General features: G+C 37.6%; 1 protein-coding gene and 1 long non-coding RNA gene across 3 annotated transcripts in view; both read right to left on the reverse strand.

Moving 5' to 3' along the window:
• The window catches only part of LOC136847970 (uncharacterized), a 168,636-nt gene extending 167,858 nt beyond the window's left edge, over positions 1 to 778 (reverse strand). Inside the window, exon 1 of the long non-coding RNA XR_010855885.1 lies at positions 203 to 778. This is a non-coding gene — a long non-coding RNA (uncharacterized lncRNA). The remainder of the gene's footprint in view (positions 1 to 202) is intronic.
• A 3,829-nt stretch (positions 779 to 4,607) lies between these two features.
• On the reverse strand, positions 4,608 to 10,397 carry LOC136848141 (caspase-10-like). 2 transcript variants are annotated; one of them, XM_067120413.1, is made up of 5 exons: positions 9,903 to 10,397; positions 8,939 to 9,232; positions 7,310 to 8,269; positions 6,936 to 7,007; positions 4,608 to 5,858 (listed from the first exon to the last, which is right to left on the reverse strand). In XM_067120413.1, the coding sequence occupies exons 1-5, from the start codon at positions 9,954 to 9,956 to the stop codon at positions 5,088 to 5,090; spliced, it is 2,151 nt and encodes a 716-aa protein (XP_066976514.1). In that variant the 5' UTR covers positions 9,957 to 10,397; the 3' UTR covers positions 4,608 to 5,087. The 2 variants fall into 2 exon arrangements, with proteins under 2 accessions (XP_066976514.1, XP_066976515.1); XM_067120414.1 differs by lacking the exon at positions 8,939 to 9,232 and having other exon boundaries at positions 9,903 to 10,089.
• Between the last annotated feature and the right edge of the window lie 1,593 nt (positions 10,398 to 11,990).

Below are 11,990 nucleotides of genomic sequence, written 5' to 3' on the forward strand. Positions count from 1 at the left end.
ACATAGGTCTAGACCTAGCTTCGATCTCATCACTCTTAACCAGTCAAATATGGTTTACTTGCATTAGGAATCAAACGGGAGATAATGTTTATGCACTTTAACTGATAAAAGTATTCATATAAGCCTATAGTTAATATATAGGCCTATATCCACAATTTTAAACGTAACAGGTAGACTAACCCAGAGTCAAGATGTTAAATACCTGAATCAACAGTGGCACTGTCATGCAGAGGTAAACGTTGGTTCGGTATGGCATCATCCCTCAGTTTCTTTGCATTTGCAGAGCAGTAGTTAAGCAACGCATAGCTGAAGATTCTTGCACAATCGCTTTGTCGAAAATGAACCCAACACACTCTTGCGTTTTTAGGTGTTTATATGGTCACTTCTTCTGTAAGATGTTCACCCTTTCCTCCTACACATTTAGGGGATCTTTAGGGGAAACGGTAAAAGCTAATCTTTTCAATTCAAACATTGTCCATTTATGTGTTACAGCATCCATAAATACCACATATCACCATGGCAATAACGTACTAAATTCCAAAACCCTCAAGAATTAGTCACAGATTCATGAAAACTCCTGCCTAGCTAACGGCACGCCGAAGGGGAAGAAGGTACTATAGCTTGAACAGCGCTACCGAAGAGGGCACTATGTGACGTTATGCGCGGGAGAGTTGAAAGATCGACCTCTGCGCAACTCATCTTATCTTCGGACATCTTGGCGGAATTTTAAACCTTGCCAACCGTAAGGTCGCCACTAACGTTCAGTTATACTAGCACAGTCGGCCTGTTCGGGCAAAACTGAACGTTAATGATAATGTGAACAACCTGCACAGATTTTCTCGTCTGCGCAGGCGCTCTGAGCAAATAGCTCCGGTCAAACCGTCTGCGCATGCGCACCTCAATGTTGGGAGGCAACTCTTTTCGATTCCCGACCCTGGTCAGATAATATTTATAATGTACCAACCAGGAACAGTGATGAGTTTTATTAAATTTAAGTGTTTATACCTAAATTAATCATGTATCGGATTTCATTTTTTTAATAATTGATACGGATGTCAACATAACATACATTTATAATTTTGCGATTTTGCCACTGGACAAATAATTGTGTATTATGAAGCCTGAAAGTAGCTGCAGCATCATTCCTAAATGCCTCGTAGAGTCCATTGAAATCTATATGAGCGAGGCTTTGCTTGGTCAGGCAAAATTCAAAGGCTATCGTAAGAGATTAAGCCTATGTATGTTTTTTCGTCTTTATAAACCATATATGCAAGTCAGTTTTTAAGTGAGAAGAAATATTCAATATGGCGAAATAATGAAATACAAGACTAGGCCTATAATGCGCCTATTCATGATTATGCATCATATATGTAATTCATTTTTTGTAAAATGAGAACAAAATGATAGTCTACTTTCTGATGAAAGAAATAACCAATATTATTAGACTAATGATATATAAACATATGTTTAGTCATTGCTCACATCCCATGTAAGCCAGTTTTGAAATGAAATTAGACTACTCAACACAAGTGAAACAAAGGGACAGTAGTAAACTATGGTTGTTCACTCGTTGTAACGCACCATAAGAAAGTCATTCATAAAATTAAAACAAGTCAATATTAAGCATTTAAATGGAACAGAGAAAAACAATTTTAGGCCTATATATGTCAGCTTTGAAATGAAAACAAACAATTACTAACTTAATTAACACATCTCTTTCATCATTCATAGTTTATTCGATAAACATTATGAAAGTCCTCGGGGGAAAACTTAAACTCTTTAACTAATTCACATGGGAGTACTGACTTCGTTTTTTCGACCACTCTTTCACTGGGCGTCTTACTTGACGTTTATGAATTTTTATGCTATCAGCGAGCCAATTACAGACAGAGCATCGTCTGTTGACGCCGTGGCTGCTACGGAGGACTGAGGAAAAGGACTGTATCGTTAGGGTTTTACTTGCATAGGCCGACCGTGCAGGCATAACTGCTCAGGTTTAACTGAAAGTTAGTGGCGGCCTTTGCGCCCTAGGCCTATGGGATTGTTTTATTCAACACATCGGGGGGATATGATTAATATGCCTACGGTTTGATTATAAAAAAAAAAAGAGTTCATGCTTTCTCTTCCCAACCGCCAGGACTGAAACTTGCACCAGACTCAGAGAATGTATTTGCGACTGAGATGATTTACTGCTTGTTTTTATTAATGAGCGGTCTATCGCGATAGTGAAACCGTGTCTTTTCCGGTTAAATTAATAAAGCCGTTTTTTTTTTTTAATTAAGCAAGAGTGTTTATCCACACAAGAGTGATCCTACAACCTCTTCCGGAGACCTACCTTCCAATGATGATATTGCCACCTGCACCTAGGCCTAACACTTCTACGCTGTCTTTTGTGAACAGGTTACCTAAGAAGTTGGGAAATCATTTGTTCTTTTTGAAAGGTAAGCATGGTGGCGAGGATGAATTTTTACCTGTTATCGGTAAGGGTGGCGAGTCAGTCAATGATTTCGGGAGAAAACCACCCTTTGGTCAAGTTCATTTGAATTTTCATTGTCTGAAAAGGACTGGTGAGCGAATGCCCCTTCCCCAGTCAGGTCAGGAAACGGCGCTCTAGTTCTAGGTTAGGTTAGGATGTAACCCCTGCTGAAAATATACTTTTGATATGCTTTTAATATAGCTTCAAATCTATTTATAAATTTTCGCTACCAGATATCCTGTCCCAACGTCCTATATTGATATTTAGCCTGGGAAATATGTGATTCGAATATTTATCGAAAATTAATGTAGACTGTCATAAGCACACCAGATGAGAGGATTGCTGAGTTTTATTTTAGGTTATCTTTCGTATATAATACTCGTTTTCTTCAAATAGTTTCTTAAGAATAGAAAACGTTCCCTTTCGTTCTCATGTCTTTATAGATGGGGCACTACAGTATAGCTGCGTTAGTATGATCCCCTTTCATCATGTTTTAGTAATTGCTCTTTATTACAGGTGGCATCAATCAGTCTGCGAATGACAAGATGCTATTCATTGTTCTCTGAAACCTCAAAACAAACTTGCCCAGGAGTTTGAGAGCAGAATCCACCATATCACAAACAGTAGGCCTAAAGACGAACAGCAACATTCACAGAAACATCCTCGAAGGCTTCTCAATGAAATAAAGAGAGACATAATCATAAAAAGGCATAGGATATGTCACTCTCATGAAAGAGAATAAATGCAAATATACCAATCCGTTATTACAAAGGCTGTTTCTGTGTTAAGGGCTTTGAAAATCAATAAGCCTTTGATTGTACATAATTAATGGCAATTAAATTTCACTGCTTGCCCTTGGCAACATTTAAATTTCCTCTCGTTGAAGTAAGGCACCAAGAACTTTTAAACGCCCATGCTAGTTCCAACCCAGGCTGAAAGAAACCTTATCATTTTGGTGAAAGTGTTAATAAGATGCAACAAGGACACGAAACATGAGGCGAGTGCTATTGTTATTACTCCACACAGCTTTGCTAGGACGGTATCTCAGAGGGAGAGAGAGAAAGACAGACAGACACACACACCCACACACACATAGGCAGAGAGGTGTACATGTGTGGCTGTGTGTGTGCGTGTGTGTGTGAGAGAGAGAGAGGGAGGGAGGGGGAGGGAGGGGAGGTATTTGTCTGACTGCATGTGTGTGAGTGTGTGATATGGACAGAAAAACAGAGAGGATGTGAATAGAAAAAGACAACTTATGTAGGTATGTGTGTATGAGAGAGAGAGAGAGAGAGAGAGAGAGAGAGAGAGAGAGAGAGAGAGAGAGAGAGAGAGAGAGAGAGAGAGAGAGAGAAGAGGGGCTGGGGGAGATAGCACACCATTAGCTTCATATCTCTTTCTGTCTGACCCCGTTAAAAAAGCCCGCCGCAAGTCAGGTAGACATAAAGTAGGCCTATAGTGTCTGGCCTATGGTGGTCAGGCAACGCGATCAAGATTAGTTTGTCACGGATTTAGAGGCATTTTCTTTAAAGAAAAAAAAATGTGAAATATTTTCTCAACTTAGTATAAGTTGAGGAATGAACACATTTTGTTTTTGACACTAGGGAATGAACACAGCTTTTATTTTTGAAAACTATAAAAACTAATTTGCATACCACGGAATTACATTTTGTGATTGGGTTTTTATCAGTCCATTGATAACAGATACAGATGAGTATTCATATGACGAGGCAGGAAAGATATTGATGTTAGTCATAGTCATAACAACAATGGGTTTGTGGTGTTTATTAAAAATCTATAGACGTAACTTACACTTTATATATATATATATATATATATATATATATATATATATATATATATATATATATAATTTATATATATATATATATATATATATATATATATATATATATATATATATATATATATATATATATATATATATATATAATATATATATATATATATATATATATATATATATATATATATACATACATGATTCTGTTGTGTTTTTACATAGACAACCCTGACAAACGAAGAACATTTACGCATTCCATCTGACTTTCACTCTGTCTCGTTTTATTTGGTAAAGTAAGGGATAAACAAGAAAGGTGATAATAACAAGACATTTACCCTCGTTCATCGTAATCCTTGTATTACTGGTGAAAAGGTTTATCCGTTTGAAGTGGCAATACATTAAATTTTTGCAATACATGACACATTGCTCTATTCTTGAAACCGAAACTTTTCCCGTTGTTTAAAATCACCACCTTTCTGGGAGGAACTTCTAGACCATCAGGAGTCGTATTTGAGTTGTAGTATGTTGCAGAAAAGTTTAATTCATTGTTATAAACATTTATTCTAAGCTGTTTCATTTTCAACTTCTGCAATGACAGAAAAGTGGAGCATGTTTAGATAATATCAATGTAGATCAGTACAAATATATTTTTTCTTGGAAGAAAGCGTGTTCCTCTAGAGCAGTGTTATTTAAATCTGTAAGCCATTTAGGCATAGCTCATCTGTTGTTATGATAACATCAAGGATTTATTGCAATTCCGAGTAGCACGATTACCCTAAGAGATTATGCAGTAAAACTACTACCTCTCTTTCACTGTCTTGGATTAAAGTAGAATTTTTTGGCGAAATTAAGATCCTGTATGTCCGGAGTTGTGCCATGGTTTGAGGTGCTATAAGCCTTCTTGAATTTCCTGAGCAGGTCGTCTAAATCATCGTCACAAGCATTTTCCGACAAAACCCGACAGAGGGCCATGACGAAGGGAGTCCCTGCCTCCGCGTACCGGTAACTCCTGAAGCCTTCGGGAGTAGAGAACACGTTCATCATGTCCCTGGGGGTCTCTCGGACGGCATCAGACTGTGGGGTCAACTGTGGCTCGTCTATCCCCCGGCAGAAATTGTAGAAGAATAGCTTCGGTTTCCCCACCAGGAAGGGGCACTCGCTGTCGAGAAACATCGACTGGACCTTGTCAACTGTAACGCACTGCATGTCAGACGTGTGGAAAGTTTGCCTCGCTACTCCGTGACTCATGACGAAGACAATCGCGCAATCGACGTCCTTCAGACGGCGTTGGTTTCTGAAGGAGTCCAGCGTCGATATCGTTTGGTCTTCGGTCAGGTCCCAGTAGACTTGGGGCTCGTATCCCATTTGGCTGAATATGTTCATCAGGTTGATGACGTCGAACTGGGATCCCTCCCTCAGGAGCTCACGCCTGTTTTGAAACCGCTGGTAGTTCAGGATGAGGACGAGTCCTCTTGGGGTGCTGGTTATCTTGTATGTGTCCTCGTTGTTGACTTCGCAATGAGGGTCATATAGGGGGGCGTCGTTCGGTGATCGACGAACGAATAGCTGTAATGGACCGCTCTGGAAAGGATGTTGGCAATTTCTTAATTTATTCTATTCAGAAAATGAGACTCATAACCATTAAAAATAATGGGCATGAAAATGAGGGCACTCTATTTTTACTCAGATTCTTAAATTTCAGAAATTACCTAACTGCATTAAACTCATGGTTTTTTTTTTAATGAAATCATGTTTATTACATTTTATGGTCAAAGGAATCTACAATTTTCACTTATAAACTTACTTAGGATTTTCTATGTGCCTTGCTCCTATGTAGAGTTGCTTTGATATTTGAAAACTTTGTTATGATTTACCAGTAATACACAAATGCACGTAATTGTGCATGAATAGATATACATTATACAGTAAGTGTTCTTATCTTCCTACGCACCTAATCACCTCTCTCTCTCTCTCTCTCTCTCTCTCTCTCTCTCTCTCTCTCTCTCTCTCTCTGTTGATGAGGTACTTCCCCTCCTCCAAAGTATGGAACCAATCTACAGGTAAATCTCCCCCGCTTGATGTATCTATATATCTATATACGTACATACATATAATATATATGTATATATACATTCACATACATATACATATACGCAGCAGTTTCCCTAAATAGCGCGGTTTAGGAAAAACAGAACCTCAATCACTAAAGTATTCTTCCTCTCATAGCTTAATCAGTGATGAAGCCAACACATTAAGACTTCCTACAGATTCATATCTACTTCGTAATTCACAACTATTTCATCAGAAGTATACATAGACCTACCGTAGATGACCATCAATATTGTTTACTTTCAAACTTCTTCTCTTCCAACATCCATACTAATAATCATTACTTTGTTTCCTTTTCATTCTTTCACCATTCTCTGCCATTAATCTTCTCCATCACTCCTCATCAATAAGCCATTCACAAACATCATCAGTATCGTGTTAAATTTTCTTTCCCATACTTTTCTTTTCTCCCATTTTCATCATGTTTACATATATTTATTAGAAAAAATCGTAACCCCTCTATTATTACATTACAAACACACACAGGCACATTCATTTGTAAACATAAATAGCTTTGAGAGTTGAATATGCTGTGCACAGGTTACTAACCTGTATCTGCTGAGTAGCTGGTTGCAAAGACAATCCTATGCCCTGGCCCATCCCACGTCCTTCAAAACTCACCTAAAATTAAGATTTATATTATCAAACGACATAGGAATTGGCATGTCGCAACTTCTTCAGGTAACCTAATAAATATTGCAATATTTCTAAGGGTTGTTTAATGCTGTTCTGTTCCTTCTACTCCATATGAAATTAACTCCTTCTACTCCAGATGAAATTAGCTGAAGAATTGCAAATTAGATTTTGGTTTTAGAATGATTACAGGATATGCACGTAAATGAAGGAATTGCAGAAAGTATGAAAATCCTTTTCTTTCAGATTTTTTAGGTATTCATAACAAACGCTCAGAGTACCATACTTACGGAGCTTGAAGACAGCAGCATTTTGGCCTGTTCATCGATGGCTACAGACAGAATTTTGACAACATCCTTATATTGTAATCTCTTGGCCAGATTACGAGCACTCACCAAAGTATCATATGTAAGATTATTCAGGTTACAATGCAGAAGAGGGGATAAAATCTTTAGATTGTTTTGCAGAACACCCATAAATAGCAAATTGTCTAAAGTATTCTTTTCAAGAACATGAAAGACATTAAACAACATGTTTATTACGTTTTCTTCAACACTGCATGCACAAGCAAGCAAAACACCATTCATGACTTCATAACCATAGTTTTTTGCGTAAATGAATTCCTTCAACTGCTTTTCTGAATATTGTGGGATCTTTTCAAGAAATTCTAGGTCGATTCTGGCATTTTTACTAACAAATCCGAGGAAGACCTCAACTCCTTGCCACTGTTTCGATTTGGAAGCTTCTGCGAGGTTGTAAAGAACAGTTTGCTGACAGTACTTGTAATTTTCCAGAAGACGTTTAGCACCTTCCCAGCACTTTTCTTTAACAACGTCTCTAAGCAAATTACACATCACCTGATTTTCGAATTTATAGTTACTAAGCAAGTGTGATAATCCATCCCACTCTGAATTAAGAACGTTTCTAAGCAACGTTTCCTTTTCCACAAAGACGCTTCTAGAATGCTCAAAGACAACGCATAAATTTTTCCAGTCTCGCTCTGTGGCGACTGTAGTGGCAATACTGAGCCAAGTCTTAGGTGTGATTCTGAATTCCTTATCGTTAAATTTTTCGAACATTTCCCACTGCTTAGACTTTGCAGCCAGAAGGAGGACCTCTCCCAGGAGGTCAGCATCACTGTTCTGTAAGGACTCCAGAATGGCCAGGGCGATGTCCCAGTGCAGGTTTGTCGCTGCCAGAGCTAGAGCAGTCTTCCCCTCAGCATTTTTTGCAGATACATCTAGTTTACACTGTAATTTATAAGTAATTAATTGTAATGATTTAGTTTACACTGCTATTTATAAGCAATTATCTGTAATTATCTAGTTTACACTGCAATTTATAAGCAATTATCTGTAATTATCTATTTTGCACTGTAATCCATACACAGGTTCTGCAGTTAGACTTTACATGGTCTTAGGTAACTTGGAAAAAAAATCATGTTCCTTATCTTTAGTGAATATTTGTCTTTAAAAGTATAAAAACAAAATGAAATATTAAACCTACTTAAGTCCTTCTAAAAGTCTGTCTTTTCATTTGTCGTTACACAATATCATACTCTTCTACAAAAAAAAAAAAACACCTATTTTCAATATTTTTTCTGTAAATGAATAAAATAATTAAGTATTAGTGATATTATCCTACATGAAAAATAAGCCAATGGGCACAGCAGATGAAGTAAGTATGACTGATTTAAAAAATATGAAATATTCCATGGCTTTTCAACAACCTAAAATTGGACCAAAACTTGCATGATTCTAAAAAAAAACCGTAATAAAAGCAGTGATATTTTTTCTCAGCAGGAAGAAATTCCTTTTAGGAAAATAGGTAAAGAGCGGTGAAATACAAATTTAGAAGTACCGCAATTTTCAGTGAAAATGGTGTCAGTTCAGTCAAAATTTACAGAATTTTTTTCACACCTGGACCTCAGCTGACAAAAGCAACCGGACGCACTGAAGGTGACCATTCTTGGATGCTATCATGAGTGGAGTCAGTCCATTGTCAGTCTTCGTGTTGAGATGAATACCTTCGAACTTGAGCAGGTCTTCCACTAGGTCATGATGCCCACGGGTACAAGCTACTGAAAGGAGCGTTTCGCCAATGATCGTTCTGGCATTGACATCTCTTCTGAACAAGCCAAGCCACCAGGGTCTTCCACGAAGCCACTGCAGTACTGCTTGCCGATTGCCTTGGTATGCAGCTAAACGCTCCCTCTTGAGAAAAATAGATGTGCATGAGATAAAGATTGCTTTTATGAAAGTTGGGATAACTAGTGAAGGCCAGGCACTGGGGCACTTTAGACCATTCAGGGAGAAAGATTGATTTTATGAAATTTAGGTTGTCAAGTCAAGGCCAAGCAACGGGCCACTTTTGGCCATTCGGCGCTTAAGACAGTGAACAGAGGTAGTTGGAGTAGTTGGGCAGTAAGATAAAGAGATCCAGAAAATATAGATGAAGTGCGTGGATCTAAAGGTGGAGTTGAAAGAAATCGATTTCGCCATGTGAAGGACCACTAACACTTTGCAGTTAGAAGCATATGAGTTAAAACCCTATTTCCTCAATAACTATAAAAATAAAAAAAGTTGGCCCACAAGCAGTAGAAATTGACTAAAGAAAATTATTAAATCCTAATGTTTATTCTTTCCCTCATCAACAAACCATTAAATATCTTCGAAACTAACACATGTCACAGATGTATCGCGGTCTCTTTGATGTAACAACAATAAAAAAAAATCGCGTACTGGGTATTGTTGTCTAATCCACTTTCATTACTTTACAAATACGACAGAGATATTCTCTCTCTCTCTCTCTCTCTCTCTCTCTCTCTCTCTCTCTCTCTCTCTCTCTCTCTCTCTCTCTCATTATTATTCCTCAATAACTTACCCCAGGAAGCACACTTTCTGAAGATGAACACTTGCACTTTGTGTACTGAGTCATCTCTGCATCGTGAATGCTTATACGAATGCTCGAGCCAATATCACATTCTTTGCACCAACTAATCTAATATTTACGTTGTCTTGAGCTTTACCACATTTAGAACAAACTATCTAGAGGAAATCCAGCTGGGCTGACGGAGAATTTGAACGTTTTCCCTGCATTTGTTTATCAAGTTCCATCTCGATCTCAGGGAGGACGTCCGCTTACAGCCAAATGTGCCTTAGAATACTGTATATTTCCTGCCACTGTCGGCCAGACTATTATAAAGTTTTGCGATCTCAGTTACTATAGTTTCCCGTATGAGCACGTCACGTTCATCGCTTTCTTTAGAATGTCAAAATACTTTGGATATTCCAGAATTTGTGCTTGCAGCCTATAACTGCACGAATAAGGAAGAGAAAATTTGGACGAACACTCCACAAGCACATTTGCTGAACGACTGAGGTGTGTCGTACATAAGAAAAATGCGTTTGCGCAAACGCCATGATATCAGATACAACAGATAAGATAACAAGGAGGAAGCGATACCGAAGAAGAGAATCCATATATGACAGGTGCTTATCAGTGGAATCAAAATCTAGAGGTACACACGTTTTCAGTGGAAATGGTGTCCGTTCATTAAAAATTTCCAGAATTTTTACTTGGACCTCAGCTGACAAAAGCAACCCGACTCTTTCCTAAGGTAACCCGTAAATAAGGTAAAGGTGGGAAAAGGAAATGGAAGCTTGGTATGGACCTATGAACTCTGACCAACCAACAAAACGATCAAATACCCAATAGGAAATTGATATGGATCATGTTTGAGTATAGAATAAACCTGAATTTCGGCGATGGCCCTAATTTAGATACAGAACGGCAGTTGACTAATTGTTGAGAGAGAGAGAGAGAGAGAGAGAGAGAGAGAGAGAGAGAGAGAGAGAGAGACAGACAGAGAGAGAGAGAGAGAGAGAGAGAGACAGAGAGAGAGAGAGCGAGAGAGAGAGAGATTACTTTGTAATCTTTCTAGAAGTGTTAAAAAAATTCAACTCTGCTTTTCCTAAGGTAAGACCGGACTGTTTTAGATTAAGTTGGCCTTATACCAGCGCGAACAAGAGTTAAAGGTTGGATCTCTGGACTTGGCCCACCAGCTAAAAAGACTTAAAAAAAGTCTTTAAAGAATGTATTATACACACACACACACACACACACACACACACATATATATATATATATATATATATATATATATATATATATATATATATATATATATATATATATAACGTCAATTAGGGTGCTTCAAGAATTTTTGAAATATAAATAGCAATAAAAATCATAATTTAGGTCAGTAGAATAAGATTCAGTAAATCCTTAAAATAAAGTGTTATCAATAATTCATTTTTATTATCGTTACAGATGTTACCCTTGGAAATTTATAAACTATTATTAACCTCATCGTTATTATAATCATAATTATTATTGAGGATTTGCACACATCTACAAGAAAAAAGGCATTAATACCCATAACTTTCTGAATAACTTCCCACAAAATAAAATGTTCAGTAGAGAAGTAGAGTAACACACGCGAATAAAGAAAGTAAACGAAGCACATATTGTCTCCAAAGCTAAACACAAGTAGCCAAATAAGTAGAACGCCTATTTTTAATACTTTAAAACGCTGCTCATGATACCACAATCTCCCGCGGTCGGTGAGGCGCCAGACTGTGTGAGAGACGTTGGACTCATTGCATAATGTAAGGATGCCGTTACTCAGCATAAAAGTTCCTTTCCTTTGCTCGTAGAGCTTTCATTTGATTATATATTTTACCCAGTTTATAAGTTTTATTTTTAAGCATACTTTGGCGATGCGTTGCTCATTTCGAAACTTTGATGATTCTACAAAAATACAAGTTTCTAAAATATAGCAAATTACTATGATTAACTGGCAACTATCCAACTATGTTGCCACCTAGTTGGAGGGATACTTCCCCATAGAAGTCTGTATGGTGGCTACGGTTGCCGACGATATGTCTCTATTTACGATACATGGAAATC

Source organism: Macrobrachium rosenbergii, chromosome 18 (genome assembly GCF_040412425.1).
Source record: "Macrobrachium rosenbergii isolate ZJJX-2024 chromosome 18, ASM4041242v1, whole genome shotgun sequence".
Classification (NCBI taxonomy): Eukaryota; Metazoa; Arthropoda; class Malacostraca; order Decapoda; family Palaemonidae; genus Macrobrachium; species Macrobrachium rosenbergii.

Coding starts and splice junctions, on each gene's coding strand:
- LOC136848141 (XM_067120413.1), bottom strand. CDS start 9,956: ATGACTCAGTACACAAAGTGCAAGTGTTCATCTTCAGAAAGTGTGCTT. Junction 7,008..7,309: donor TGCTGCTGTCTTCAAGCTCC/GTAAGTATGGTA, acceptor TCTTAATTTTAG/GTGAGTTTTGAAGGACGTGG. Junction 5,859..6,935: donor CAGCTACTCAGCAGATACAG/GTTAGTAACCTG, acceptor CATCCTTTCCAG/AGCGGTCCATTACAGCTATT.